Source organism: Ascaphus truei, chromosome 2, assembly GCF_040206685.1.
Source record: "Ascaphus truei isolate aAscTru1 chromosome 2, aAscTru1.hap1, whole genome shotgun sequence".
In the NCBI taxonomy this organism is placed as follows: Eukaryota; Metazoa; Chordata; class Amphibia; order Anura; family Ascaphidae; genus Ascaphus; species Ascaphus truei.
In genome coordinates, this window is record NC_134484.1 from 327,951,115 (window position 1) to 327,968,010 (window position 16,896).

Below are 16,896 nucleotides of genomic sequence, written 5' to 3' on the forward strand. Positions count from 1 at the left end.
TTTCTATGTACATATTACAACATATATAAAAGGCAGCAAAAAAAAATAAAAGAGAAGGATCCAGCAATTAGACAGAAACAATGAAGGGTTAAAGAAATTACTATATATATTATATATGAAGTTGTACTAGAAGGCAAAGGCTGCCATAATGCCGCCGCCGCCGCCTCCTCCTGTTACAATTAATAGAGGTTTACACTCTGCGCCGGTCTTTGCGTGACACAGGAAGGTAGGACAATTCAACGCCAGGAACCTTTCTGTCCACGTTCCAACAGATCGGGGGGAAGCGGGGGACAATCCAACGAGACGGCACCGGAAACGCCTCTTCACCTAACTGCGCGTGCGTGCGGGAAACCCTCGCAGCTTCCAAACCCGAGACGTTCGCTGCACGCGGCGCATTATAGAGCGCGGGATTTACAACGGCTTATTTTTTAAGCCGTTAACACCCCCTCTCCGTATAACGCTTTGTTTTTAAGTTGGGGGGGGAAGGGTACAAGCGGTTTTTTTTTTTTTTTTAAACAAATTCAGACACGATGCATCGGCAGCACTTCCGTTCCCCGACCCCTCCTTTCCCCGGCGCTGCAGCAGGGAGCCCGGGCTCGTTCCGCAGCCCTCCTCCTCCTCACGGCGTCGGGTTACCGGGTCCCATGCTGCCCCCGCCGCCGCTGTCAGGCTGGGGTTACGGGAGCCCCCACAGCCCTCCGTACGGGCAGAGGCCTCCCAGGCCTTACGGGAGCGGCGGCGGCGGCGGGCTGTCCCCGCGCTCCTCCCCCACAGGGGGGGCGCAGGCTTTCCACGGGGGGAGGTTCGGGAGCGTGTCTCCGGGGGGCGGCTCTACACCGCCTCACAGGTCCAGCCCTCGTTATAACGTGTCCCCCTACAAGTCCCCCGGAGGAGGAAACTCGCAGCAGTACTACCAGCAACACCAGCACCGCGGCTTCCCCTCACCGGGGGGGCAGCAGCAGCAGCCTAGGAACAGTTATCAGGTATGGAGGGGCTGGGAGGAGAGGAAGGGACCTGCCTACGAGGAGGCGGAGAGAACCTGCAGCGCTGCAGCCCGGGCAACTTCATATATAGGGGGGGAGGGGTCCAGCCAAAGTGGACGAGGAGCAGCAGGGGTGCAGGAACTATTTTTGGGTGGGGGTGCTGTACATGTACTAAGTTCAGGGTAGAAACTACATCCACGGGCTCCTGCAGCCCAGCGATCTGTGCCTTAGTTGCAGGAGTTGGGGCGTGGTGAACGTGTCACGGAGCTGGTTCGCTGAACCAGCTCACGTGACGCGCGACTGCAGTCCCAAAAATCAATTCCAGTTGTGGCGGCAAAATGTTGCAGCGTCAACGCTGTACTTTGCCGCCGGGTGTAGTTTTCAGTTTGAAAACACCCACCGAACAAACCGAAATTGTGACGAATGTGCGCGCGCGCACACGTCGCATAGTATTCACCCTGAACTCCGCCTAAGGCTGTGTTCAGGGTGGATACTACGCGATCGGCACACTGCAATGTTTTTAAATGGACCATGTTGCATTGCAGCTTCTTGTGGCGGCAAAGTACAGTGTTGGCGGTGATGTGTTCAATTGTTTTGGTCATGTTAAAGCAACAATCAACATTTTTACCCCCTCCCCACCCTAGTGCAGTGGCTGCCAAAAGTTTTTACATGGTGCACCCTTGTTTTGTTCTGCAAACCCTTAATTAAACTTATTGCCTTCTTACCGACTATATTTTTAACTAAACTGTGACCGATCCCAGGCAGGATAGTGTCCTGAGCTTGTTGGAAACACACGTAAGGCCCCAAACAGCGCCTCGGTTGGTGCAGACAGCATGAGTGGTATAGCTGTCAATTACTGCGAGAGCTTCCAAAGTCACATCCCATAATGCCTTGCTGCTGTGGTTGCAAAGCATTGTGGGGAGGGATTTTGGAAGCTACTGCTGTAAATGATAGATATACCAGCCATGCTAGGGTGCTGTTTTGGGCCTTACTAAGTGCACAGTCCTCACACAGGCTGTACACTATATACTGCTTGGGATCTGCCATTACTTTTTTTTTGCGCAAACCCCTTGGAGACACCTCACAAACCCTGCTGGGAATCACTGCTGGTCCCCTCTTTTTTTTTTGTAACATAATGGAGGGGGAGGAATCTCTGGAGCTTAACAGTTTTAATTTTAAGACTTTGGGCACCCCCTGGTTCCTGATTTACTTACAGGTGTAGTTACCATGTCTGCCCCTCCAGGGCAAACAAAACAGGCGTTCAAGTTACCTGTGTCACAGGACAGGAGGAAACTTCCTGATGGACAGCTGCTTAAACCAGGAAGTGATACTGGTTCGGCTCTGGGGGACCCTCTGTTATCCATCCTAGAAGGGGGGGGTTTTACAAGCAGTTAGGGAGGATTGCTGCTTTAAAGCTGGGATACCATGTAGCCGGCAAAAAAAACCTAACCATTTACTAGTTAGTTGATGTACTTAAAGCAGCAATCCGTAACATTCCTTATAAATTATTTTTTTTAAACAAGATTCAAAACAGGCCTCCGGCCCTAAGCTGCTCTATGTTCAGATTCCCCGGTTCCTGTGATACTTGATTTTAGAGAGGTGCATTTCCTGATTTCCTGGTGCTAGCAGTCATCCAATAGGTTAACCTGCAACGTTGTCAGTTGATGCTTCTTATTGGCCTGCGATTTGGGGCTGTTTTATTTCCTCGGAGTGGGAGGAGAAAACAAAACCGAAAGCATTGCATATACCGGAGATGAAAATAGAGCGGTTCCCAAGTGAAGTTACTCGTATGACTTCCTGGTTTCTACAGGGGGTTTAAATTGCCGTCCAATAGGCGTCTTATGGGCCCACGTGATGCAGGAGAAATTAAACAGCCATTCTGTTTTCCCTGGAGTTGCAGAAATAGTGGTAACTTCACCGTTATGTATCTCATGAACCAAGGGGTGCCCAAAGCTGGAAAAAAAAAGTGTTGCTCCATTCTGGGGGAGAAAAGGAGACTGGTGATTAAAGGAGTAGGGTAATTGCTGCTTTGAGAATATTTTTAGTTGTCAGGTTTGTGTAAGAAAAGGAAACGTTTACCCAAGATGTAAGAAACTTGTCATTTTGAAGATGCAATCCCTAATGCTCTAGTTTGGAATAACACATTTTGTTGCTAAACTCTTTCCACAAAACATTGTATGCTCTGTGCAGTGATTTTTGTGGCGTTTTCTTTTTGGCCTTTTCATTCATGATGTAACACCACCAGAGAAAATGTTATTGAAAGATGGCATAGAGCATTTGCTCTCCTGTTATTTTTTTGTTATATCACCAATCTGTGGTGCCCTAACCGCTGGACGGTTTCTAAGATTACCACTGAACAAGAATACTTGCCTCTTGAAGGAAAAATGGCTGCCGGGATCATTTTCACTCTAGTAGTCAATAGAAAGTTGCAGTGTCATCAGATGGTTGCAGCTTTCTATTGGTGACCCCAAAGCTATCTTTTTTTTTTTTTGCCCACATTGGCACAAAAAAGTCATTATCTAGGGGTCTGAGGGATTCACCAAGGTTGGAGGTCAGGAGATCAGCACCAGAACACTATGACAAAATAAATGGGGGGGATTACTGCTTTAAATAAGAAAGTGCTTTCCAAAATTGTGTACAAGAGATTGCACCTTTGACTCTCTCCACTCAGTAAAAGGAACATGGCGCATCATCGAATAGTGATTTTGAGTGTTTACACATCCAACATATATAGCTCCTTTAAGCAAACAAGCAATGTCTGACATTCCACTTGGCGAAGGATTGAAGTATTATTGCCTGTCCGAAGTTCAACTGTCTAAGGGTAATATATTGCACTTTTCAACCCATATGACATAAAAGGGCTCAAAAAGAGAAAAACACAATCTATCAATTAAAAATTTATAAAATTGACTTGGTAAAACTTACATAATAAAAGTAGGATCATGTATTTATTATGCAAGTCAATTTTATACATTTTTCATTGATTGAGGATTGTTTTTTCTCTTTTTGCGCCCTTTTATGTCATATATATATTCCGGTTTTACTCCGCTGATCACAGGAGAATATGAGCTGCAGAGGGATAACCGTGTATATTGGATATCAAGGGACTTTTTTGGGACAGCGCGCGCTCGGCCTTTTTTTTTTGTGGACTTTTCAACCCATGCAATATAACACACATCAGCAGTAACGTGCCATATGGTTGACATTTATTAGTATAAACTTATGAAACCACAATTCAAAGCATCTTAAATTCCACTGACGTGTTCTTATAAGATTTACATACATACACTTACCAATGAGGAATAAGCTCCTCTCATGGGGGTTGGAGAAAAACATTAACAATCAGTATCAACCAGGTAACAGTTCTAGAGGTTCTCTGGTCTCCTCCTCGCCGTGTTTTAGTCCGGAAAGAGAGTTTCTCTCTGCTACCTCAAATGATTTCCTTGTGCATCATAGATATTGGCACACGGTCCACAGATGTGCGCTGTCCAGAAGGAAACCAGTAGTTGGTTTACCTATAGTGTTTTGCTTTTCTGCTAAAAGTGGACCCTGATAGTATGCAATTCAAAGAACTGTTTACCTAGAGACTCAGAGAACATCCTGGGTTTTATTCCTACCATGCACCAAGAAGGCTAAGGCCTCTGGCATTGTCAGCGCTTATGCGCTTATGCGCTGACCCGTGCTGAGGCGCGCTGCTGCTCGGCAGTGAGCCCCTGCAGCCACAATGAGAGCGGCTTTAGCAGGGGCTCGCTTACGCTTCCGGAAGCGTAAGTCTTAGCTAAATTTTAAATTCAAGCGCTCAAGGGAGCGCAGGGCCGGTCACCTGAGCGGTTCGCCCAATGAGGGCGAACCAGCTCCGTGACGTCACAGGCCCCTCCTCCCCCCCCCCCCCTAACACGCCCCCGGACGGCGCGCGGACCAAAGCACCCGCTTTCCCTCAGCCTCCGCGCGCCACTGCATTGTGAGATTAAATGCCGCTTCGGCAGTGAGGCCATTATTTTGGTACCGTGCATCTGCATCACGGGGGCTCTTTTTCTTCTGTGATCTTTGCATTAGGAACATTTAATGCCTCTGCTGAGGGTACCTGTTGTGGCATCTGTAAGAGTGTTACTACTCTGTAGTAAGAACTGGCTTCAAATACTCTCCCTACAGGGCTTGTTTTCCACCACCTCTATTAGGAGGGCTTTTTTTTTTTTACAGCTACTTACGGCAGCTTTTATACTCATAGGGCATTTAACCTCTTAGGCCTGGGACATAGTAGTGTGAGCAAGGCTGAGCCCTGCAGCTGCAATGAGAGTGGCTTTAGCAGGGGCTCGCGCACGCTTGGGGAAGCGTGTGTCTCAAGAAGTTTTCAGATTTGGCGCTCGCCGGAGCGCAGGGCCGGTCACGTGAGCGGTTCGCCCAATGAGGGTGAACCAGCTCCGTGACGTCACTGGCCCGCCCCCAGACACGCCCACGGATGGCGCGCTGTGTAAGGCCAGGGAAAGCACCGCTTTCCCTGAGCCTCAGCGCGCCTCCGCCCGGATACAATGACTATGTCCCAGCCTAAAGCAGTTTCTTTGTTTTTTGCCCATCTTCTGTGTTTTGTTAGTCGGGAGATAGCAAGCCATCCCTTTATAGCTACCTCTCCCCCCTTTCCCTCACCACAGATGCCAGCTAAAATGGGATCCCATCCCTGCTTTGGAAGGATACCAATAACCTAAATGAACCTAATGCCAAGAATACTTTTTCTACCAGACATTCCCAATTCAAATTCAAAATGGTGTTTTCTTAGTAGACCTGCAGAGAGCCATTAACAACTCTGTATGGGAAATGAAGATGTAAATGCTCAATTTTAACCAGGCCAATAATAAATGGAGGTCTAAGGTTGCCATGTCTGAAGAGATATTATTGGGCTGCCCAAATATCTGATATAGCTCAAGACCTCTTCAATTTGGTGTTAAGAGGTGGGAATGTAATTGTAGTGAGTGGCCTCTCCAAAGGCATTTCCTATCAGTTTAGAGATTACATACATATACAGGCAGTCCTTGGTGATCCAACGGAATCCATTCTGGAAGTAGCGTTGGATAGTGAAACCGTTGTAAAGTGAGTCCCATGTTAATCAGTGGCAGTAAGTGTTGGATATGCCATTTGTTGTAAAGTGAAATGTTGGATAGCGAGGACTTTGTAGATACAACTGCGAAACGCGTTAGTCAATTTCAGGAATAGTTCTCTTTTTTCAGACTGAAACAATACCATTTTTCCAGATATGACCTCTTAGGCCGTGCATATACCCAATGCGGCCGGGCGTGCAACGCCAAAACAAATGCATGTTTTGCACTGAGAGCGCACATAGTGCGCGCGAATGAGGCGGCCAAGCGCGTGAATTTCGAGCAGATCCAAGAAACGAATTTTTCTGGAGTGACGGCTGCGTCATGTAAGCGGTTCAGCCAATGAAGGTGAACCGTTCACGTGACATCATGGCCATGCCTGCGGCACGCCTCTCAATGTCATCCGCAGTGCAGGTTTTGGGCGTGCGCATCGCCCTGCCGTTGATTCTACATGCGTGCGTACACTCCTTACATAGATATTATAACCCTTTTACACTTTGAACATGTGCTCTTGAAACAGATAAGTGTCTAATCTCTCAATTATATGTAGAATTGGCACCATCGGAGTTTAGAGGACTTGGAGAATGAGCTTTGATTTGATTGAGACCAGGAATATTGGGATGATAGGTGAGAATTGCTAAAAAGCTCCATTTGTACGCTGTATAAGGAGAATTGTTTAGTTTTCACCAAATTAACCCCAACATCTCAGCCATGTCTTGGAAGAACTGTGGCCTTACTGGCATGTATTACTATATTTGGTGCTTGTCCCAAGATTTCCCCAATGGGGGAAAAAATCTTTTAAAGTGCTTTCTGAAATGTTTGGCATTTCCATTCCTTCTGACTCGGATGTGGCCTTGCTGGGACAATCTGCACAAGGGCGCTTTATAGGAAGGAGGATACATGATGTAGATGGATACTTATTGCTGCTAGGTGTGCCAGGTTTAGCAGGTGAAAGAGATTTTATTTCTATTTCTGAACTTGTGCTGCTTATTTGGTTTACATGATCTGAAAGACTTTATTTTTCTTAATGTCCCTGTCTGCTGGTAGGGCTTTTTAAAGATGCCTCTTTATGCTTCTGCCTCGGAACTTAGAGGGTTTTTTAATGCGTTGTGGCTATTTTTTTTCCTCCATCTTCCCTGTTTTATAAGCTTGCCTCAGTGTAGAGGGGGTAATACTCGGCAGTTAAGTGCTTTGCCTACTACCTCAGCTTTAAGAATTACCTTTGCCCACATATGACTTTTTGCTTTCAACCATGTGTTGAAGGCTTTATTTTTTTCTGCTACCTCTGCACAGATGGGATGGGGCTTGTTTGGACCGCCTAATTAAAAGCCTCCTCTGCACAGACTGGGTGGGCTTGTTTGGACCGCCTAATTAAAAGCCTCCTCTGCACGGGAAGATATATTGTTGCTGCAATACTATGTTTAAGCCCTCAGTTGGCTTTGAGGGTTAGTGTCTACACCAGGACACTTATATTGTTTCCCCTTCTTGGCAATTGGTGTGCCTCTATCTATCTATACTGCTACTGCATCAAGGGAGGGTTTTGGCCACCGCCTCCAGAAGGCCCTCTAGTACACCTGACAACAATTAAATCCCTGCCGGCTGATAAATAATCCGTTAACTATATTAGAGCCTCCTACGTGCAGGAAAAGACAGTGAAAGAGCTCTGCTAGAGAGGGCTTTTTGTTATGGAATTTCCTTTACACCTCAGGCTTTTATTTTTGTTGCACATAAAGCGAGAAGTATATATGCAGCGAAGGTTGTTTTTCCTGCTGTCTGCACTATAAGGATTTTGTTTCCTCTGCTTCTACCACGTTAGTGTTTTATCTTTGTTGCTGCCTTTACAGCGAGTGGGTATTTTGCCCATGGAGGGCTTTTTTCCACTGCAAACAATACTGTACTCTAAAAACTGCACAGGTTGAAGCTGGATGAATGAATATACCAATGCAGGTAGATCAAATAAAATCAGATTGAAGGGCTCAAAATGTAATCCTCAGTGAATTCAATTTCAATTGGGTTCAGGCCAAATGCACCCGGGTTGCTGCTCTTCACAGAATCCACAAATTATTTCTGAAATATATATTCCGATGCAAAAGCGGAAACTGTGTAAAAACTACCATGCCATGTTTTACTTTCCAACTGTGAAAAGACAAACGTTCCGCTCTAAAACAAGAAGCACATACGAATGCTATTGAACTGCTGCTACATGCGGTTTCCTTTCCTCCCTGTCTACGGCGTTCCCTCTTCCTGTTCCGCTGATATCATGGTCTCGGCCTCAGCACTGCAGGCAGGGATACATCAGGAGATTTGAGCGTTCAGCAATCTGCAGCTTGGGTACCAAGATCAGCAATGGATGGACCTCTACATGTTTTACGGATGGTACAGCTCTGGGTGGTGGTTGTGACTATTTTTATCTGTTCTTTCTGTACTGAGAGGGTTTTATTGCCTCTGCTTTCGGTCTTGCCTGTTTGTCATTCATTCCCCCTTTTTTAAGGGTTGCCTCTGATCCAGGAGTGTATTTTACTGCCTCAAGGCTAAAAGGTGTTTTTGTTTAGTACCTCTACATTAAGAGCATTGTTCTGCTGTTGACCTTGCACTTTTGGGTTATTTTGTGTCTGTTCACATTCCATTATGTACAAACATATTTTGCATTTCCACCATGCACGGGGCCACACAGTCTGCAGGCTGACACTGTATGGCTCTGCCACCTTTAGAAGTATGCTGCATCCAGGACTATACACAAACTATTGCATTAAAAGGTGTACAGTTTACTGTTACAAATAAAGTAGAAATTCGGTATGTGATATCTTTGCCTTTTCAGATAGTTCTATATATTTAACTTTTGTTTGCCTAGTCTGTTGCTTTGAGCTACACTGTGGCACATGTGGCTATGTTTATGATTTTGCTGCTGTGTGGATGGCCTTCTTAGGCCGTAATTATACAGCATGCGATGGCACTCGGGTGCGTGCCAAGCACAAATTGCCTAATGCCTATGAGGCCGTGCGCACGACCTGGCGCGACCACGATTTGAACAGACAAACATTTTTGTCTTTTCAAGCGCAGCTGCATGACGTGTCCGCCACGCCTCTCCAATCACCTGCAGCCAAGTTCACAGATCGCTGGGGCTGCAGGAGTGTGCGAGGCTATTTGCTCCGTTGCGCATTTAGTATAATCTTGGGTATAGAAGACGCCACCATGCTTTTCCACGTTGCCATTCTTGGGACATTGCCCCAGTAAATCAACTGGGGCATAGGGCACTATTATTTTGGACTTGCTGCAAAGAATGTGTTTTTTCTGCTAAGGTGATTGATAAGTTGGGCTATTTTTGAATTGGCATAGATTTCAGATTGCATCACCATACAAAAGCCCATTTCCATCGTTTTCTGCTTGAATGTTTTTGAATGGACATGATTTTTCTTTCACTGTGAATAATTTTTCAAGGTGTAAATTGGTAGTATGTATTCTAAATAAAAAAAACATTCCTTCTAGGATAGTAGATTATAATTCCCCCATCCTAAAACAAGGCCGCTTTGGTCGTAGAGAGTTGAAAGCAATGATTTTTATTTTCTTGTCCTGCCAATCCAGTACATCTTGACCTCCCAGATTGAGTTTGTTTTGTGGGCTAACTACACGTCTTTTTAGGGTCATTTTGAATCCAGTATCAGTGTGCTGGACAGTAAACTGGGGTGAGGAACATCTACAGAAGTCTAATTGTTGCTTTTATTAAATTATTTTTGTGCTACCCCTGCATGGCTAGTCGAGCTTTATCCGTAATGTTGTATATGGACATTGAGGGTCTAGAAGAAAAACATTTGATAAGGATTGGTATATGTATCTATGTTTCTTGCTTCCCCCCCCCCTCCCAAAAAAAAAAAATGTTCGTCTTGTTTTCTAATTTATTCTAAAGTTGAATTGACTGTCAAATATTGTTTTCATTCCTAATCATATACCTTCTATATATAGTTGGTAACAAAAATGTCAGGGCTAAGTAAAACTAGACACAGGAAAAGTAGCTTTAAGACCTACTTGTATCTCAAATAACTGTTTTCTAAAGTTGCTGATGTATTTGAGCTTAAGAGGGTGGCTTTTTTTTTTTTTTGGATATCTTTCTATCTCTCTGCCCTTATCTCCCTCAACCAAGCCCCTCCCTCTTGTCTTTCTGCCCTCAATGCTCCCTACACTAGTTTCTCTTTCTAGATGCGTGCTCCTCTCCTCATTTTAAGTCTGTTTCACTGTGCCCCCTCCTTTTGTCATTGTTTGTATCTCTACCTATGTTGTACGGAGTTCAGCGGAACCTGGAAGCTGCATCCACAAAACTCCCCATACTGCAGTTGATCCTCCGTGGCAAACCTGCTTTACTGTGCTGGAACAGAGATTGGCTCGGCTCAAATGAACAGGACTAAAATCTTCCCCATCACAGAAGAGCATGTTCACCACGTATTGAATGTGGTAAAGAACCCTCTGTGTTTGTGACAACATAGGAGTATGCACATTGGCTGTGGGCTTGCACATGCGCTTCCCAGGTCCTGCCGCACTTCAGTAATTTCCTGTGAATGTAGCAAAAGCAGCGCGCAGTAAGGAGCACGAGGAAGTTGTGAAGGGAAGTAGTTAGATGTCCTGGGTGACTGAAGTTATTTTAAGCCTTTTATTATGCACTTCTAAATGAGAAACTTGGCTTCTCTTCGATTTAGGTGAATCAGAAGTGTACTGTAGACGGGTGCGCAAACTGGTGGGCGCAAACTGGTGGGCGTGAGATTTTGTGGAGGGGGCCCCCATCGCTTACAGAAGCCATGTACTCTTGCCCAAAGCATTTAAATGACATGCCATGGGAGGCGCTAGGCCTCTAAGTTCTCTTACCTTGTCTCCGACGGCTTGGACAACGAGACGTCACATGACCTCGCAGTGTCATTTTACGCCAGAGACAAGGTAAAGAGAGAGGGGCGCAGGGGGAAAAGGTTGCGTACCCTTCCTTTAGACCATAATCCAACCTTTGCGCTACCTATAAACTACATTTAATATTTTGGCAATCGGGCGAATGTTTTTTGCAATTACCTTTTTAACATGGTCATGTGAAAACTAAAACGCGTGTTCTCTTTGGGTATAGAGGAGCATTTCATTCAGCAGCATCAGATTCAGAAAGCACACACTGATTACCACTTATTTCTACCTTTACTTTTGTCTAAAGTGAGAAGTGATGCCTTTAAGAGAGAACTAGTGGTTCAAGAGTGAACAAATTTTCATAATCACAAAGGTTCCTTCAGGCAGATTTTGATCAATTAAGTTGAAATCTTTTTATACAGAAATTACACCCTACTAATGGTCCTGATATACAGATATAAGTGCGTATGATACACAAAGTACTGTAACATGGAAAGGCAAATAAAGCTCATAAAAATGCGTCAGGAATTGGGATGTGTGAGGTGTCTGGTCTAGTTAGTGTAATGCAGCAGAACAGGTAGGCAGGTCAGTTTCTTACCCTTACTGAGTGTTCATTCTTATTTCAGCCAATACATTGGTGAAAAAGACTGGTCACATTGCAAGATAAGTTCTACTTCCGACATGCACAACAAACTTATGTCCTGCATAGGAACAACCTATTTTACCATGTAGAAGCTTAGTCATAAATTCGCAAAGTGGGAATTTGACGGTTATTTGGAAAAGATGAGGTGGGTGGTAGGTTTGGGAGTTATGTTGTAATTGGGCTGCAAGCCTTTATCTTCAGCTGCATTATTGGATATAATATTTGTAGAGCACTCTGTTAAGGGAACATTTATTGAATCTTTCTTTACCTGATGATTTTCTTTCCAAGGGTTCACCCAGGACATCTACACCATTTGGTACAGCGCATGGCAGAGGGAAAAGAGTGTCTAATGATGTGGAAAACTATTACAGACCTTCAATGCTTGAGGACCCATGGGCTAGCCTAGAGCCATTATCTTTTACAGATATAAACCAACACCACAGCAATGAGCAAACAACATATACTGGTAAAAAGGGGAGGTATTTCAGTTAACACCTCTAAAAGCCACATTCTCCTGGGTAGGCTTAAAGTTAAACACGACAAGGACACAGTTAAGCATCTTTTAATTTGAAAGATTTTGTCTTTTTTTTATCAGATTTATTTTTTTTACTGCATCTGGTAATGTAAACCTGTAATATATTGGAAAACTTGAACTGTGGTAGGATAAATCAGGAAGCATCCACCAGCAGTGAACAACAAATTGTTCCATTATCACCAGCGTTTGATTTGTGACTGTTTAAACACAGGTTTCAGATTCCAAGACTTGTTACTTTTCTGCATCAAGTAGGCTTAATTTGAAGCCTAATTTTTACGGTCTCCTCCATTATTAAACTGGATTTATTTTTACGAAATTGAGCTGGGAATACAATATAACTTTGTAACTCTATCTTCTACATCAGCATGTACTTTGTAAGGATTTTTCAGAGGTGTTATAATAGTTTTGTATAACTAGATCTGGTGAATTTGACAAACATTTGAAATTTAAATTTGTTAAAGTCCTACTGAATCCTATTTTGTGCACAGGTATTTCATTTTTTTAGTGGCAAGAAATATTTTAACTAACTCAAGATGTTTACTTTATTAAACCAGCTTTGTGTGAGTTTGTACATAATATATTTTCCATCAGTATTGTGGAAACCAAATTAACAGACTTGAAACATATTTTGTTTAAATGTCCAAGTCTAAACTTCTGTTATAAAAGTAGCATTAAACTGTGGTTACACTTGTCTACTTTCTTTGGGTTAAATGTGCAGTTATGCATGGCTTGATATCCATTATTTTACTTTAGCTATTTTCTTTGTATTAAAAAAAAAATAACAGCAATGCTGGTGGTACAGTCGTAACAAGACCGTGAGACTGATATCTGTTGAATTCAAATCGGGAAACCTGCCTCAGATGTAATATTTTCAGACTGCAGATTATACTAGTGATAATTCAGATACTGCAAGTCTCTGTTTCCAATGCTGAAAGTATTGTTATTCTAAACCAGGAGTACGTTTCTGGCTTCACTTGTCAAAAGCATACATAAAAAAGATAAACTTTTAACGCACACTACTACAATAAATGTATAAATGGTTTTGCACGTTTATTTTTATTCCATTTTTTTTATGCAAGTGATGTTTAATGTAGTTGTTCTGCCCAAACTTTTTACATGTTTTTATAGCAGTTGCTGGCTTCAAAAATTATTTGACCATACTTAGACATTTTAGAACAGGGCTGTTGATTTAAAAAAAAATTGTCAGAACAGATCTGTAAATAAAGCAATAATTATAAAAATCAGTAACCTAACAGCTGGACACTTGCAGCGATGCTCACATGTCAGGTTTATTAAAAATGTAACTATCCTTCCTTTTTACGTACAATGTACAGCTCATCCTAGGTAAGTAAGATACTTGAAATAAAATGATTTAGACTCACCTGGTATATATCAAGTAAGTCCCTCTGTGTAACTGTACAGTAAGTGGTGATATCTTTCACACATTTTAATCTGTATATTTGTGTATTCAATTATAAAACATGTCATTAGTCTAATATTTTCTTGTGCAATAGCATCCTTTTTTTGAAACGGGCTGGGCACCTTAAATTATACATAATGCTTGTTAGAGCAGTTTGATTTCTGAGTTAAGATAAAGAAAAATAATTAACAAAGGAAATAAGAAATGGAAAAGCGGTTAAAAAATTTTTTTTTGGGGGGGAGGGTTTATAGCTAGACATTCTGAATGCATCTACATGTCTTCGGTGGGCCCTACCCAAACCTGCACCATTCAACCCATTGTCATGCCATACAGTGCTTAAGCTACAGATGGGGATTCTGGGTAGTGACATGCATATTAAGGTACCTGGAATTTCATCTTTAGCATGGACTTCATAGAGCTGCATGACATGAAAATGGGGTGAAGGAAGGAGGTTTGGGGGAACAGAAAGATGTCCAGATACTCTTGATTCTTTGTTTGCGGCACATTTTGGTGGAGGGTTTTTGTCACTTCTCACTGTTACCTGTGTGTGTATCCTTTTTGTTCTACAAATGTTTGTGCTGGATTACAGAACAGTACTGGTAAACATTAACTTTTATATATTATGATGTACTTTTCTAAGATTTTGTTTGGTTTTCTTAATCCAAAACTTATGGCGCATTAGAATATTGCTGTTTGCCTTAGTTGAGAGTTTTAGAAAAGATGTAAATAGCAGCATTGCTAATATGTCAATATCGTTACTGCGTTTGTGTTAATTGGTGAAACAAAGCAAACGTAGATCAAGATGCAATGTCTGAAGTTCCAAAAAGAGGAGTAGAAAAGAAAGTCTTAAACTGGGAGGCGCTTCAATCTAGTGAATCTCGACCCAAGTCTGAGCAGAAAGTGGTAACGGTTCTCTTGTCGCTTTGTACATTGTTTAATAAATTGGCACACAACACTATATGTAATGAAATGTGAAATGATTCCTTAAACTAATTTGTTTATTCATTCTTCGCGGCTGCTTCAAGTAAGAAGACGAGGTACCACTTCACTTTGCTTAAAGGCAAAGAGTTCAGACGTCTATTCAATAGAAGAGAATTGCGGTTAATCATCAATAGTTCATAGCAATTGCTTTGGCAATCAACTCAATCATAGCTATCAGATTTAATGAGACGGTGAAATGCCATGTGTTTAGACATACACTGCTCAATGATGAAGATATATGGATCGTTAGAAAAGAGCATATGATGGAAAATATTGACAGAAATATGAAGCTCACTAGGAGACTTAAATGTTTTTGCTTCAGATAGTGGTTAAGTAGGTAAGTTTCTTTCCTGCATGTCTTTCATTTCTTAAATGGTGATTCTCAAACTCAGACTTCAGTTTTATTAAATATCTAAATACTGTATGTCAAAATACATGTATGACATTTTTTTTTTTTTTTAATAAAGCACAGGCTTTAGAGACACACACCAATACCAATTATGCCCATTAATAAGGAAATAATAAACATTGTCCTAGCTTATCAATGTTTTTTTAATGTATTGTACTCTTGTGTAATACAGTATGTAGGTCCTGGTATCCTTATTTACCCAAAATAAGACTCATTTGTTAACATTGCCAATTGAAGCATGCTTTTACAATAACTCTCACTTGACTAATCCTAGTTTTTCTACTTGGTTGTCGTCTCAAACTTCTCTTATCCAGCAGGGTTACCGAAATAGCAGTCTCTGGTTAAATAATAATACTGTTCAGATTTCAAAGGAGGATACGGAACTCAATACTGGGAAGCAGCTTAAGTAGACTGTATCCAGCATATTACCAATCCATTCTCTGTTTATAATTTGGCAGGAAAAGCTAATGATGTTCCATATGTTAAGAAGCTAAGTTAACCGTATGTTTTATTTGTAAAATTCTGTGAACTACAGGAGCTGACAGGGAGACTATATTCTCAAATACAGAGTCCATTACTATAGTCTGCATTTTATTTTTGTGGACTTTGAAAGTATGTTTCATTTCGTAAGGGAGAAATGCACGAATTACCTTCACCTCCAGAAAGCTAAAAACATTCAATGCGTGCAGTGGGAACTTTTTTTTTTTTTTTCTTCTGTTTGTCATACTTGCAGTTATGGGGCTAAAGATCATAATTTATCATCTAATAGTTTGATCTCTAGTCTTGCCATCGATGTGTGCGGTATGTTGTATGTAGAAATATAAAAAGTATTTTGCTACATGCTAAATTATTGTTAGCCTAACAATCTGAAAACGAATATTCAGTAAAGCTGCACACACATTGACTGAGAGCAAAAGGGTCAGTATTTGAGATGCACAAAATACACTTCAGAAGAAAGCAAGTAAAAAAAACAAAGGCTCTCAAACATTTAGCGATGAGATTCTGTGGCCAAAATATTCAATTGTACTTCATAGCTTTAGATAACATTAACAAAAGTGTGTGTGTGTGTGTGTGTGTGTGTGTGTGTGTGTATTCCAGCTTCACTGAAGAGACCCAAAAGGTGGGAACAGCTGTCTGAGTAGGTTTACTGGCTTTGCAATTTCTTTAACCCAGGCTGTGCTGAAAAGCTGGCCAATGCTGCAAACATAAGCTTAGAAGGGGTCAATGTTAAAATGAACATGAAGCAAAAGGTGACATTGCTCATTAGCATGTCATTTCCCAGAATCCCTGTATGCTTAGAGATAATGGGGAAAAGCAGTTTTGCAGCCCTGTGTTAGGACATGACGCAACGCAAGTAAAAATGTGTTCCTCTATGAGGCCGTCCATAGTGCGGGTAAGCGCTGCAGAGTGACCTTTCAAAATACAAATCTGTTTTTTTTTTTTTGTTTGTTTGTGCGACGGATGCATCACGTGAGCGGTTCAACCAATGAGGGCGAACCAGCCTGGTGACGCGTCCGCCTCGACTGCAGCCTCAGTGCAGTTTCGCACGCGTCACGCCGCAACTATAATTGCGGCCTTATACAAGCGAATGTGCTTTATTAAAAATGAAAAGAACGTTTTGCATGGAACTTTAGTCAAGCGAATTGACTGCGTTTGCGTTTCACTTGTATTGGAGGTGTATTTAAGTGAAGAGGCATGTGGTAATAGTTTGTGCGCACCGAAAAGGATCATTTTGGAATAACAGAATGCCAAATGTCACCACTCCAAGCAGGTGAGTATTATTAAAATGGTTGACGGTCCATCAGTTTTCTTCTGAGAATACACAAAAATGAGTCATGATAATATTTAACCAAAAGTTCACACAATGGAACTACAGCGAAAAGAGCAAAAGGTGAATGAAATTAGAGCACAGAAATTATGATTAGAGAAACCATAAACTCAGGATAAATGGAGAAGACAG

General features: G+C 42.3%; 1 protein-coding gene across 1 annotated transcript; it reads left to right on the top strand.

Moving 5' to 3' along the window:
* The first annotated feature begins 262 nt into the window (after window positions 1-262).
* On the top strand, window positions 263-14,523 carry MPLKIP (M-phase specific PLK1 interacting protein). Its single transcript, XM_075586602.1, has 2 exons — window positions 263-983; window positions 11,880-14,523. The coding sequence occupies exons 1-2, from the start codon at window positions 531-533 to the stop codon at window positions 12,081-12,083; spliced, it is 657 nt and encodes a 218-aa protein (XP_075442717.1). The 5' UTR covers window positions 263-530; the 3' UTR covers window positions 12,084-14,523.
* Window positions 14,524-16,896: the final 2,373 nt, after the last annotated feature.

What these genes read in the sequence shown, in the direction of transcription:
- MPLKIP (XM_075586602.1), top strand. Translation starts at nt 531, where the DNA reads ATGCATCGGCAGCACTTCCGTTCCCCGACCCCTCCTTTCCCCGGCGCT. An exon ending in AGCCTAGGAACAGTTATCAG is followed by an intron (nt 984 to 11,879) that starts GTATGGAGGGGC and finishes TTTCTTTCCAAG; the next exon opens with GGTTCACCCAGGACATCTAC.